Here is a 15,571-nt window from a genome sequence, read left to right on the forward strand (position 1 = left end):
GACTCAGGGCGGCTCACAGCCTTATAAAACCACAATACAATAAATATCTACATTAAAACCAAATTAAAAGAAAATATTTGAAAAGGCCAATCATTTAAAATTACCCTTAAAATTACCCTTAAAAACCCCACTAAAATTCCCTAGGCCAGACCCGCTTGTTGAAAAAGCCATGTCTTTAGGGCACGGCGGAAGGAGGGGAGATCCGGGATCACTCGGATCTCTGGGGGTAGCTCGTTCCAGAGGGTGGGGGCTCCCACCGAGAAGGCCCTCCCCCTGGGGGTCGCCAGCCGGCACTGTCTGGCTGACGGCACCCTGAGGAGACCCACTCTGTGGGAGCGTACCGGCCGATGGGAGGTAACCTGCGGCAGAAGGCGGTCTCGGAGATATCCAGGTCCGATGCCATGGAGCGCTTTAAAGATGATGATGATGAACACAGAAGTACCACTGTATTTGAAACAGCTGGCTTCCATGATGCTCCATTAAAAAAAATATTCAATGCTGGTGTAGTGGCTCCATGAAAGAAAATGTTGAGAACTGCTACCAGTGTCTCAAGAAAATAAATTGCTAACACTGCCTAGACTTTAAAAAAAAGTGTTTTTCTTTTCAGCAGAATATGTTCCTCAAAGTCTTGTGCTTTGTGTCCTAGGTGATGGCCATAGATCTTGACAAGGACTTGAATGGCCAAGTGACATATCGCATGCAGGTGGGCATGCCCAGGATGGACTTTGTCATCAACAGCAAGACTGGTCTTATCAACTCCACCACTATTCTAGACAGGGAAAGAATTGCTGAATACTACTTGAGGGTAGTAGCAAGCGATGCAGGGGAACCATCCAAAAGTTCTACTAGCACCCTCACAGTCAGAGGTGATTGATGGACTGAAGCACTCTGAAGGCTGGCTCAATATCACAATTATATCATATTTTAAATATGCATGAGTGAGTGGGGAGGTTCTCCAAAGCTTGCACAGAGATTTCTTTCTTGTTCTAATAGCTCTAAATCATTTTCAGTGCATTAGTTGAGTCAGTAGAGCATCATCTGTGGGTTAGTGCCTTCTCAGTTGGCTCAAATAAAGCCAGACTTGGAGAAACAAAAAACAATCCGCCATGTATCCTGAGTTAGCCTGGATATGAATAACAAAATCATACAAATCAGTGTTTCACAAACTTGGCGACTTTAAGATATGTGGACTTTATGCTGGTCGGGGAATTCTGGGAGCTGAAGTCCACATATTTTAAAATTGCTTAGGTTGAGAAACACCAGTATAAATTATGGCAGGAAGTTACTCCAGACCGTTCCAGAAAGGAAGAATTTCTTTGCATTTATGGGTTAAATTTCTATCTTGCCTTTATTTTTTGCAACTCAGGGTGGTATTCATAATGTTTCCTCCTTCTGTTTTCCACAGGATAATCACCTTGAGTTATGGGTTGGGCTGAGAGAGAGTAACTGGCCCAAACTTACTCAGCCAACTTCTGTGCTTAAGGATGGACTAGGTCTTCCATTTTCTAGTCCAGCATCAAAACCACTACACCAAACTGTCTCCAACATCTGGAATAATATATATCATATATCATATCATAATCATATATAGTATATCATTTTCTATCTGAGTTAATATTACTAATATAAATATGTTTATTATGTTTTCCTATTTTATCTCTTTATTTTCCAACTTCCCATTTCTCTCTAGCTCACTCTCTCACTCCAGAAATTCTAGTGCAGCCAAACAGTTTAATGGACTAAAACAGGGGTCCTCAAAATGGCCACTTTAAGACTTGTGGACTTCAACTCCCAGAATTTCCCAGCCAGCCATGCTGGCTGGGGAATTCTGGGAGTTGAAGTCCACAAGTCTTAAAGTGGCCAAGTTTGAGGACCCCTGGCCTAAAAGACTGCAATCTCTGTCAGTTCATTCCCTCTCTTTCCCCTTTCAGGTCTCCAGCTGAGCGTTTTTCAAACCTAGCAACTTTAAGATACGTGCTATCTGGGGAATTTGGGGAGTTATAAGTCCACACATCTGTTCTTCCTTTAATTTGGCTTGCTTTTATATATTGTTGGAGCCACTTTCCTGGTCTTTGACCATAAAAAAAATAATAAAGACATACCTACCTAAAAAAGTAACTGGCAGTTAACTGCTGTATAGCTGGTTGTAGGTTCTTTAAGGAAGACAGAGAGTACTTCCACAGCGCCCCAGAATGAAGTTTGATCAAATTCTCTCTTATAGTTTTAGATGTGAATGATGAAAACCCTACCTTCTTCCCAGCTGTCTACAATGTGTCACTTCTGGAAAATGTACCACGCGACTTCAAAGTGGTCCGTCTGAATTGTACTGACACGGATATGGGCCTCAATGCTGAACTTAGTTATTTCATCACAGGTATGAGCTTCCACAGCTTCTGGCTTAGAAGCCACCTGGTTCGTAGGTGACACATAACAGAAGCCACTTAGTCCTGCCTTTATTGCTATTTTTCTTTCATACTGATATCTCGCCATATCCCAAAGGTTTGGGGTGTTGTGCTGACAAGTTATTCAGTCTTTTTAAAAATGTTTGAACTGATGTCATGTAGGGTCAATATAGAGTCTATAGTGGTCTTTACTTTGGCTTCAAGATTGACTTAGAATCTCTTTGATATATTCATGAATTCATATCTTGCCATATCCCAAAGGTTTGGGGTGTGGTGCTGACAAGTTATTCAGTCTTTTTAAAAACGTTTAATGGGTTTACAATACAGAGATCCAAGATGAAAAAGAAAGAATGTATGAAGAGAAACACGTACAAAGTTATACAATCCTGTTAACAGGCCATACAAAAGGACCTGATTGCAGGGACACTTTTTTCCCCAATGCGTGCCTTAATTTATTTCCGAGAGAACCATCATCTGATTCTTTTCTTGCAAAGTGGAGCTTCTGCCAATCCATCTCTTCGCTCGTAACTTGACAGGGGAGGCGACATCTTCCATGGACAATAGTCTGTTCTCTTACCCGCCAGAATCGTGAGAGCATCGGTGCAAAGCAGTAGGGGAAGTAAATCTCTCTCAGCAAGGGGAGGCTTTCATCCTGCCATTTTCAAAGGCTAATTTGCATGGAGATTTGCATACATTTTCCTATAATGTTTTGCAAATGATAGCAGAACTGTTTTGGGTTGTTTGCTCCTGAGAATTATCTATGCCTCATCAGACTGAAAGAGTCATCAACTGCCTTATGTCTGCTGAATGTGAATATGACAGTTTGAAGAAGGCATTGTGGCTGAATTCATTTGCAGTTGTTTGTTGAGATGTAGGCAGGTATGTTAAATTCAGATGTAGACGCCGAAAAGTTCTAAAGTTTCATTATAAACATGCATTCTTACAGCAGATCATGTTTGATTTTAGGCCTCGGTTTTTTTTTTCTTTTAGATTTACATGATTCCAATCACAGAATATATGAAATAGTTTTGTTTGGCCATGATATTTTCTGCCTATTTGAAAATATATATACACAACACACTGCATCTCTTTGAAAGATGCACAGCCTCTTAAACTAACCTTTGGGATAGTGAAATAATAAAGCAGACTTTTCCTCTCTCCTGTGTACAATTTCATTTTGTGCATATATTTTAATTTCTAATTTTATATCTTCATTTAGGCATTCAGGATAATAATCAGGTGTTATAGGATCTGAGCTATTAAGTGAAAGCCTATTCTTCAAAGATCTCGTCTATTCTACACATTGCATAATGTACATTAAAAAGATTACTTGTTTCACATTTAATATGATATATTCTGAAAGAAATGTTAAGCCCCAGTGTTTTAGTGGAAGAGGTTTAAAAATGTGGTTCTGGTTTGTCCAAATTTGATCCACCAAACTAAGTATTGTACTATATGCTATTATCTATTGCCACCTGCAATGTTAAATTGATCATCCAAGCTTGCTTCCACCATTTCTGAACAGCAGAAAATAGCAAAAGTTACTAAACCTTTGAAAAAACTGGCTGGTGCTTGACACCAAAGGGACATTTGGACATGGTTGCTTGGGGATCAAAAGTTGGCTTCTGTGATCTCTCCTTCGTTGAAACCAGCGAGACATAAAAGTACATGCTTTTAATTGGACAAATAGTCTTTAGTTGGCTCTCACTGTAAGGTGGACTATCTGTGCTTGCATCGTTTGTGGGATTTACAATAGAACTCTGAAATTATAAATGCATTATTTTCAAAGTCTTGAAATGTTGTCTGGCTTTGCCCTCTGCTGCCCAGTCCCCCAAATGACACCTAAGATTTTTGTTCTTCACTTATTATATAAATTACCGGTATATAAATTCAGGGATCAAGAGGGTTAACTTGGATGAAAAAGGGAAAAGGCATGAGATGGAGCATCTGCAATTCCCAGATTCAGTCTATAGCTTTTCCAGAAAGGCTTCAGAAATTCCTCCTGTGGATTGGAATTAATATCCATACTCGTGGATTAAATAGGGCAATAGTTTGATTTCAATAGAATGTAATTTCCATGACAATTCCTGACCCGTGACAATTTAAATTGTCTTAATACAATAAATCTGCAGTTTCACCTTCTGTCTAACTAAAACAATTCATGTTGAGATGCATTATTTAAAATGAGATTCCTCCTAATTTAGGCTATAGAAGTTAGCTTACAGGCTGAATTTTCTTTCTGTATCCTGTACCTATTAGTATTAGCTTGAAAATGGTTTGGGAGTTCATTTTTCTTCCACATAATTCACCATTAAATGACTTTGTATTTCTTAGGCAAATATTTCATAATTTTATTCACAAGGGTAGATATTGCAAAATGCTTCAAACCAATTTCTTGTTGCAAAGGACGGGCTGTAGGGCAGAAAGACAGAATGCTGAAGTGCTGACAGTTTGAAAACTGAAGCCAACTCACTTGAAGTTGGTTGAGGGCTGGAATCCTGAATATTTTTCCTGTCCCATTTATATAAGGTGAAAGGTGTCAATCCTACAGTTGTAAGCATATACATGGAGAAACCATGTTGCATGTTAATATCTCAGTTTCTTAGTTCCACAGTTAATAATTCCAAATAAAATGCATATAGAAGTATGCTTATGTAGATAAAAATCATGTCATTCTTTTCTACTTTCTATTATTTTTTTTCCTTGCAGGTGGGAACCAGGATGGAAAATTCAGTGTTGGCTTTAGGGATGGTATAGTTAGAACAGTTGTCAACCTGGACAGAGAAAGCATACCGTTCTACAGCCTTATCCTAGAAGCTATTGGTAAGCATGTCTGTTCTTCATCCTTCTCTTAAGAACTCATATTTCAGTTTTTGGGGCAAGTAATTTGTCTAAAGGGCCTAATTTGCAAATTGGTAGTATAGTTTTCTGAAGTTTTCAGAAAGAGAAAATTGGCTTTTACTGATCTTCAGACTATCCTTGATGAGCTGTGAATTTTTATCTATTATTCTGGGAAAAGAACCTCTTTGTGGGTTTCTACGAGGCGTAGTTTCTGTTTCATGAACTTGTTGAAGAAAATATTCTTCAGCGTATTGTAGGCTGAAATATGTGAACTATCAGCCATGCACTAAGTTTGAATGTAGATGAGTTAGGGGAAAACACACAGTCATAGGAATTAAGTATTTATTTTAATCTCTATGATTTTTCCCATGTAACACATATTTATGAAACATTTTATGCCATTCAGAATGCAGTATTTTTTGCAGGGGAAAAAATCATTCAACAATTCAACAGAATTTACCATTCTGAGCACTGCACTCTGTCTGTGTGTGTGTGTGTGTGCGTGTGTGCACGCACGCGCGCACGCAATATATATATTGCACAAAATATAAATGTCACCTATCAAGCAAGATACAAAAACATAGCCAAAATCACGGTAAAATAGAGATCTTGCATTCTAAAAATCAGAAGCAGTTGAAAAAAAGGCTAACAAGTTGACAGACACAAGCATTAGTTTATAAGAACTCAAAGAAGTAGTTATTGCACTGTACAGTATCAATCCTGGTCTAAAGATCTCTCTCAGATTAAGAAGAACTAGAAGTAATTAAACAACAGTACTTCAAATACAATGTAATACAAGTTATTTTTGATGGAGGTAAAAAAACCCTACAATGTTTGCTAGATTCTACCTTCCTGCTGTGTTATCCTTGTTCTCTTTCCCTAATATTGTTGCTCATTGATATTCCAACCAGACTTAAAGCTTTGCTGGATTTTGTAGACCAGCATCTCCCAACCTTGGCAACTGTTAAGATGTGATGCTGAAGTCCTCACGTCATAAAGTTGCCAAGATTGAGAAACTCTGTTGTAGACATAAACATTTGGTCCAATCCCAAGTAAGTACCTACCTAGAAAAGCTAATTGCTAGGACTCTGGGAGCCTGACAACTCTTAGAAAGTAATGGCTCAGAAATTATTTTAAATGAAGATGGTAGACAGAAAGGGACCGAAGCCTTTTCACCCTTATTTTCTTTAGAATTTCCTATGATTGGTCATTACGCAATCAGTGGAACTGACAAGAGATTTTCTTTTGAATGTTAGGAAATGACCCAGAGTGTTTTGTTCTCGCAGATAATGGCCCAACGGGGAAAAGGAGGACTGGCACTGCAACTGTTCATATCACAGTGCTGGATGTTAATGACAACCGACCCATCTTTCTCCAGAGCAGTTATGAAGCTACTGTGCCAGAAGACATTCCTGATTACAGCAGCATTGTACAGGTATGTGGCTAAACGTTTCAATAAGATTCGGGGCATAAAGAGGGGGATGGGAGGCAGTGGCGTAGCGTGGGTTGTCAGCACCCGGGGTAATTTGCGCCCCCCCCTCCACAGTGGGCGGCGACCCGGCGGCTCAGATCGGATTCGCACAGCCAGCACTGCAGAGAGAGTGAGTGAGCCAGGCAGGGGCAGAGAGCTGCGAGTGCGAGCGCGCCCCCCCAGATGTTGCGCCCGGTGCGGCCGGCCCCCCCCTGCACCCCCCACGCTACGCCTCTGATGGGAGGGAGGAGAAGCAACGAGCTGTTAGCTATAATCATATCAAAGAGCTCAAATCACGTAGATGGTGTTAATGTAAGCTAAGGCCTCTGCATCAGATATCTGCTGTTGCATGAACTCCATTGCAATTAGCAATCACTCATTTCCTCTGTCATTGGAAACTCTTAAGCGTAGGTAATGATTTAAAGGCATTAGCAGCCAGGAGATCTAGAATTAACTTTAGTAATGCCAGAGAGAAAGAAGTTCAGTCCAATAGCTGGGACCCAGGCCTTGGAGCTACTAACAGTGTTACAGTATCAGAAGGCCTAAATTGCAGAAACACAGAACACATTAATTATTTCCTATTGATTCAAAAATTAATATATCCCTGAAACAGCTCACGGGCTACCTTGAATCGAGCAGTGTCTCAAAGCTGGGTTTTGAGTGTAAATTAGTTCTCCTAAACAGATCTGCTTTCAGGAAGATATTGGCTGTCTGGATTTATCTCTGACTATGCATACAAAGTAGCTTTAAGGGGGGAAAAATGGGAAAGAAAAATTTCAAACTCTCATTTTTTTTCCTTTTTGTTTCTCTCTTTGAAATGAACCTTTAACAGAATGAATGCATGTATTCACAGAGTTTCTATGGTGTTTTCAGTTTCTCTTGAAACCAAACATTTCTCCTGTAAGAGATACTGTTTCAAGCATGCTTTGAGTTGAATTCAGTTCAAGCATGTTTTCCTTGAATTCAGTTTTCTAATCAGAGAAAGAAATAATAAAATTGCCTCACTGTGTTCCTGTCACATAAAACTTTTGAGATAACAGGGATTAAAGCCTGGAATATTTGGGATAATATACCGAAGACTTTAGTTGTCTGGAACAAATGTTGCATCAAAACATTGAACCGTGTATGGTGCTAAAACTGCTACAGCACACGTAGAAGCTTGTATGATGAAGTGTAAGGGGTTTTTTTTAATATAAAAAGAACATTTAAGATACCACATTGCTGATTTTCTGGAATTTCTATGATCTCTAAGGTGTTTTTTTCCATACCCAAATAAAACTTGCAGGATGGTTATTTCAGAATATTGATCAATTTCTTTTGTTTTCAAAATTAAAGTATGTCAACCCTTCAAATTATTACCTGGTTTAAGAATGACATCAGCGCTTCAAAACTGGTTTTGTGTACATGGTGCCATTTCAATATATGACAGTTTCTGATGGGGAATAATGGAGTTGGGAACTAAATTGAACCAAGTAGCCAAATCTTCTGAAAGATTACAGGAAGGTTTGTTTGTTTGTTTGTTTGTTTGTTTGTTTGTTTATCAAATTTATTTGCCAAGCAACTCACAGTTCAGGTGACTCTGTGGATATACTTCCAGAAGAAAGAGTGCCTATAAGGGATCTTCCATGAAACTCTCTGTAATAAATTGGAAAATTTGCTTTTCTGGCAAAAAGGAAAGGAAAATCAAAAGCATGAATTTGAACAAAAAACATTCTCACAAGTCAAATTCAAGAAACAGACAATCAAATAACCTTTTTAGTTCAAAATCAATTTTACAGCTGAGCCAAGGGAGGCCTTAAGCTTGTATTTTGCCATCAATGTCATGAATCCTTTTAAGTGACTGGCAATATAAACTACTAATATTCTGGACTTGGCATTCTTCTCAGGTTCATGTGTGGAATTGCCATTTATTCATGCATACATTACTATGCATAAGCATTATATAGAATTATAGCACATACTATTATTACGTTAAAGAAGCCCAAAGATCACATTTAGGTCAGATTTAAAGGCAATTCTTACATCACAACCTTTATGATAGCAATAACACTTAGCAATAGCACTTACATACCACCACAGAGTGCTTTACGACACTCTCTGAGAGGTTTACAATATCAGCATATTGCCGCCAATAATCCAAGTCCTAATTTTACTGACTTCAGGAGGATGGACACCTGAGTCAACCTTGAGCCCCGTCAGGATCGAACTCCTGGCAGTGGACAGAGTTAGCCTGCAATACTACATTTTAACCACTGTGCACCACAATGTAAGAAGTGCCCTTAAATCTGAGCTCAAAGTAGTCGTTGGGCCTCTTTAGCGTATATTATTATCAACTTTGCCAAATTTCAGATATATGTCTAGGGAATTCTGGGAGTTGAAGTCCACACATCACAAAGTTGTCAAGGTTGAGAAACAATGGTATATTATATCCTAGATATGAATAGCCATCTTTGCAGAGTTAGTGCTGCTTAGTTCCAAATGGTAAGTTCTAGGGCAGGGGTAGGCAACCTTGGCTCTTTTATGACTTGTGGACTTCAACTCCCAGAATTCCTGAGCCAGCACAGTTGAAGTCCACGAGTCATAAAAGAGCCAAGGTTGCCTACTCCTGTTCTAGGGGGCAATTTCTGATGGAATCTGTCCAGTAATTTTTCCCCCATGGTTGTATTGGGAGCAGAGGTAGGGACAACTCATCTTGTACTGATTCTCCCATTATTTTTGAGTAATCACTACAGCATGCATGCATACGTGTGTGTTTGTTTGTTTGTGTGTACCTCCAGCAACAATTTATTTTGGTCATACACTGGCACAGAGTACGAATAATCAAACACACATCCATTTCAATAATTTCAGTAATTCATCATTGAATTTGAAAATCCCATCACACACAATTACAAGTCTTAGAAAGCAAGTTCTAAAGGGAAATGGTTAGGTGCTGCGACTTTTGTAACCTTATCACTTTCGTTTTGGTAAGATTATACAGTATTAAATTTCTCAGTAACCTGATATTAATACAATCACACCCTTCTCTTTTATCCTCACCCCTACCCCAAAATGTATTTATGCACCTATGAATATTTTTGCATATAAACATGCATTCATAGACTCATTCACTTATTCATCCAGTCAGTCAATCATTCAATCAGTCAATTTCTACAGTCACCCATCTCAAACAAGTGACTCTGAGTAGCGAATAGTCATAAAATCAATTACTAAAACCATGTAAAAACACCATACTACAAGTAAATATATATAAAAGCTGAGAAAATCATAATTGTGGATGTTAATGTAACAGCAGAACTTCTATCGCCAAGTTACATAGGTCTTATTTTTTTCTGCTGTGATCATTAAGCAAATCCAACAGTTGTTAAGCAAATCTAGCTTCACCCGTTGACCTTGCTCATGGGGAACTGGCTGGGAAGATTGTAATTGGCAATCGCATGATCCCAGGATGCTGCAACCATTGTAAATTCATTTTGATCATGTAATCACGATGGCTGCTGCGATGGTCATAAATGCAAGGACTGGTTGTCGTAACTTTGAACAATTGTTAAACAAATGGTTGTAAGTTGAGCCTTGCCTGCAATTCCAAATCTTTTAGTGGCAGAACGTGATCTGCAACCCACCTTCTCCTTCTACAGGCTCTTGTCCTGTTAACACAGAGGTCCCCAAACTTTTGGGCACCAGGGACCGGTTCCGTGCTGCCTGCATCCCACAGATGGGGGCTTTGCTTGTTTGTGCAGACCAGTTGCTGGCATGCCGGGGCCCGGTCCCAGTCCACAGACTGGCGGTTGTGGACCCCTGCTGTAGCAGAAGCTCATTTTCAGCATTATTATTGCATAGCAGAGTTCCACACCCATCTGCTCAAAAGTAGGTTTCACAAGATTCAGTAGGTTTTATTTCTGTACATCCACATTGGGTTACAAGTCTGCCCTTAATAATAATAATAATAATACACATAAAGACATTTCCCGTAACGTGCAGTAAGGCTTTCACTTTAGCACACATCCTTAGTAGCGGGCCTCCCTGAAAAACAAATGCCTTCTTTGCCATGAAAGGGGTGAATTTCAGGTGGGGCAAGGATAATAATGTGTCCATAACTACAACAGCGAATTCCATTAGCTGAGCTTTGAGATCAGGATAAGGTTCAATTAATAATAAAGTACCACAATAACATGTGCTGATGTGGCTTAGATCCCTAGGAAGCTGTAATACAGAGGTCCCCAACCTTTTGGGCACCAGGGACCAGTTCTATGGAAAGAGGTTTTTCTGCAGACCGGAGTGGGCGTGTGGTTTCATGTACTGTCTGCATCCCGTGGATGGGGCTTTGCTTGTTTGTGCGGACCGGTTTCTGGCATACCGTGGCCCGGCAAGGCACTGAAAGGGGGATTTTACTTGGTTGGGAGATCTACAGGAAATCCAAGAGCTTCAGAATAGGAAGGAAAAGAGGGAGGGAGAAGGGAGGAGAAGGGAAATATTGGAAGAGGCAATAAAAAAGTACTGTTGAACAGTTGCCACTTCAGCTATTGCCAACAAAACTCCATGGATGTTCCCATGCACTTACTTGGCTGTAAACATGCTCATCTTGATTGAATGTTTAATGCTGGGCTACCAGAACTGAGCTGCAAAAATCTGGATAACTACAGTATTACATGACAGCAGAGAGATTCGGAAAATGGTAACCCTTTGCTCCATGGTAATGGGTTTTGGAAGGAAACTTGGCAGCAAATAGAAATGTCCATACTTCTCCCTCGGCTGTTTCCCTTTAAGGGCCCTGCCCTGACCATTTTTGTAGAGCAAGACTTTTAAAAAGGGACAGGGAGAGAATGAAAAAGAAATCAAAGAATCTCAGCAAGGAAACAGCCATACCTGATGGGGAAGGCAGCGATGAGTCTTGGTACATCAGAGGTAGCTACAGAGCATCCCCAGCTGCGGTGGAGAATGTAGAGGACAGTCACAACCTTCTTGCAAATGGGCAGGGGTTGCTTATCCCAACACATAAGCCCCAGTAAATAATTTGCAAGCACTGGCAACTGAAGCAAGTAGGACTAATTTATGGTGACTGTCCTCCCGTCCCCACAGTGACATCATTATACAACCCATCTTTTACATGTCTGTATTGTGATACAACTGTGGGATCGGCCTTTCATGGTGCTCTCACTGCATATGCTCAGATACATGAATCGGATCCATGAAAAGTCTATACCAGAGGTGTCCAATCTTGGCAATTTTAAGACCTGTGGATTTAAACTCCCAAAATTCTGGTGAATACCAGTGACGGTATATGAAGGTGCACTGATTTCTGCTTACTTCCATCCTTGCCAGGTTTGTAGGTTATCTGACATTATGGGCCGTTTGTGAAGGCCTATCAAGAAGGAACATTTTTTTTCCCCACAGGAGGTTCATTCACACTGCAGTAGATTCCATGATTATCCAATCCTGGTTAATAGGCCCTTTTCTGGAACAGATTTCACGTGCATGGGAAATGCGTTTTACACTGTATATGGATTGTCTTAAGGAACCCAGACGTTTCCAGAGCTTAAGTTGTGGCTCAGTGGCATCTTCAAAATGATAAGGCATGCACTCGTGCGGTCTGTGGGAAGACGGATCAAGTGCTGCTGGTTTGCATAAAGTGACAAAAAGGAGACCGGCGGTCAGGAGGAGAAAAATACAGATGAGAGAAATGATGATAGGCAAGGAATCCAGGTTCTGCTCTCTCGGCTCTGAGCTCAACAGAGCCAGCTCAGTGGTTGCATGGAGAAATTCAGGGACACTTGTACTTGGCATGGTCTCATTTGCTGAATCCTTTGCACGCATCCTTCTCTCCTGCAAGACAACAGAATTAAAGATCAGGCAGCACTGACAACTGTACGTATTGCCAGTTATGCAAAACTAACGGAGATGACAAAAGACCGTGCCAGCCATTTTCTTCCCTCCCAGTTCTAAATAGTTGAAATTACAGGCAGCCCTAGAGTTATGACACAGCTGGGAGCAGAACTTCTATCGCCAAGTTACATAGGCCTTATTTTTTTTCTGCTGTGATCATTAAGCAAATCCAACAGTTGTTAAGCAAATCTAGCTTCACCCGTTGTCCTTGCTCGTGGGGAACTGGCTGGGAAGATTGTAATTGGCAATCGCATGATCCCAGGATGCTGCAACCAGTGTAAATTCATTTTGATCATGTAATCACGATGGCTGCTGCGATGGTCATAAATGCAAGGACTGGTTGTCGTAACTTTGAACAATTGTTAAACAAATGGTTGTAAGTTGAGCCTTGCCTGCAATTCCAAATCTTTTAGTGGCAGAACGTGATCTGCAACCCATCTTCTCTTTCTACAGGCTCTTGTCCTGTTAACACAGAGGTCCCCAACTTTTTGGGCACCAGGGACCATTTCCGTGGACTGGAGGGGGCATGGTTTTGTGTGCTGCCTGCATCCCGCAGATGGGGGCTTTGCTTGTTTGTGCAGACTGGTTGCTGGCATGCCGGCCCGGTACCAGTCCACAGACCGGGGGTTGTGGACCCCTGCTATAGCAGAACCTCATTTTCAGCATTATTATTGCATAGCAGAGTTCCACACCCATCTGCTCAAAAGTAGGTTTCACAGGATTCAGTAGGTTTCATTTCTGTACATCCACATTGGGTTACAAGTCTGGATTCCGATCCCTACAAAATAAGTCTGAACTGCAGTGAATTTGAATTTTGAATGCTTGCATTGAATTTAAAGCAGTGGTTCCTAACCATTTCCTCTCCAGGATACAAAGTTAAACATGGAATTTTTATGCAAATCTGAATGCAAGCTTATTATCTATCTATGGTTGTTTAAAATGTTCAAAATAAAATAGGACAGATGCATAAGCTTGGACATTCTTTCTGTCCATACTTTGTAACACTTATTTTGGGAGATATATGTAACAGTTTTCTGATTATTTTTTTTATTTTTGCTTTTGGAATTTTTTCCCCCATTCCTCCTTGCAGAACTCAGAAATATTCTCGCATCAGTGCTGCTTGTTGGAGATCCCCCTATATAGGTTTTCACTGATATTCAATCCCAAAAGTTCACCTTTCGTTTCTGAACTTCATACTCATATTTCACTTTGTTCCATGTAAAAATTGCATCAGCTTCTGTTCACTTAGGAACTTATCAAGACTCACCACTTGACTACAGATGCCTGATTGTTTGCATACAACTCTGTGCAGTCCACTACAACATCAAAAGCTTTGGAAAACTGCTTCTCAGAAAAATATAGAAAAATTATGAACAACTCACTCAGCATCTGCCCAACATCTTTAATAACAATTCCTGATGGAAAACCAAATGGTTCACTGAACACCCAGTCATAGGAAGACAAAGTGACCACCCAAAAAAAGGTGCCAGGCTTTGAACTACCACGTCAGCAATGAACAATCCCAAATGGGATTCACACCTCACAGGTGTCTGCCAGGACTCTCTGTATAAATGGGGCGTAGTATCCTCATCTCAGTGTGACTGCAGGGGTCTCATGTCAAACCGTAGATCACATTGTGACCGTCTTTAAGCTGAGGGCATAAACTGGTACAGTATCTGATTTTTTAAAATATAAATGATGCTATGCTTCAATGGTTAGATGGCCTAGAGACATTGGTATTTGAACATGATCTTTTTAACATTTATATTTTATTGGGTTCTAGTAATTTAAATGAAATGTTAATATATATTGCTAGTTCATGTATGATGTGCCATACGCTAAATAAATAATAAATCACTTCTCAAGCCACAGAATAGCATCAGCGCATTTACAGACCTCATAGCTTATATGATGCAAAACATCATCTCCGTAGGGCTGCAGAATTAGAGAACCATCAGTTTAAAGTCTGCAAGCTAAGTCTTGCATTTATTTATTTATAACAACTTCTGTATAGTTAGACAGCTAATAAACACTGAGATTTGGAAACAGCAAGTCCTCTGCATATACTCATGGCAAGGAGAATCCAATATCATATTTGGAGAACCACTGTTATATCTTTTTGTCTGTCCATTTACATATTCTGTCAAGCCAATGGTAACTATAATATAATTACTCTAAGTTCACACAATAGGGGTGTAATAGGGAAAATTAATAAAGAATAGTTGGCTTGGTTCACTGCATTCCATTTCCAAGAATGGTGGACTTTATAACCAGATCTTATTATTATATTATTTAGTTTATTTCAGTGATGGAGCAGATTTTTAATTGTTGGAGGGAGAGGGGACTTTACATGCTATGAGATTGTACAGAATGGGCTTCCTCCAAGATCAGATCTAATTTGACTAAAATTTGGTTTCTTGAAATAAAGGAATATACAAGCCAGCCTGAGGTAATCAGTGGGAGAAATTGGGTGTTTTGATGCTCTGTTAATAAAACCTTACTGAGACCTCACAAAACTTCTATGGTTAGCTTTTGAGAGTTGTGTAGTAAAGGCATATGATGAAATCATATATGCTTACAGTCTTGTTTTGGTTTTTCTTATGCCCACATTAATATTCATTCTTCCCTCTACATTCACAGATTAGCTTGATTTGTGTATCCAGTTACAAAAAAACCAGTGCCAGCTGCCTTAGCCAGATTCTTTCCCCGTAAAAACAAAATGTCAAAACACAGAGAGCATGCAAATTAGTGATTAGAGAAGCTGGATTTTTTTTTTTAAAAAAAAATGTCACAATATTGGACAATTTTTTATGATACTATACTTTTAATGGCCAGGCTCTCTGGCAGAACTATCCAAAGTCCTCCAACAGCTACATTCAAATAAAAAATAGGAAGAATGATCATTCAATTCCAGCCTTAACATGGTTTTGATAGATTAAATGCTATTATTTATGCCACGTGACACCATATACTG

The 15,571-nt window shown here is 39.8% G+C and overlaps 1 protein-coding gene across 1 annotated transcript in view; it reads left to right on the top strand.

Annotated features, from left to right (window-relative positions):
- CDH23 (cadherin related 23) overlaps nucleotides 1–15,571 on the top strand; it is a gene marked incomplete at its 5' end in the record, with an annotated part of 322,097 nt that overhangs the window by 176,985 nt on the left and 129,541 nt on the right. Inside the window, 4 exons of the mRNA XM_015813612.1 lie at nucleotides 647–866; nucleotides 2,222–2,374; nucleotides 5,112–5,225; nucleotides 6,530–6,678. Of these exons, the coding sequence (XP_015669098.1) occupies nucleotides 647–866; nucleotides 2,222–2,374; nucleotides 5,112–5,225; nucleotides 6,530–6,678 (636 nt within the window). The remainder of the gene's footprint in view (nucleotides 1–646; nucleotides 867–2,221; nucleotides 2,375–5,111; nucleotides 5,226–6,529; nucleotides 6,679–15,571) is intronic.

This window comes from Protobothrops mucrosquamatus, unplaced genomic scaffold, assembly GCF_001527695.2.
Source record: "Protobothrops mucrosquamatus isolate PMUCROS unplaced genomic scaffold, P.Mucros_1.0 scaffold175, whole genome shotgun sequence".
Classification (NCBI taxonomy): Eukaryota; Metazoa; Chordata; class Lepidosauria; order Squamata; family Viperidae; genus Protobothrops; species Protobothrops mucrosquamatus.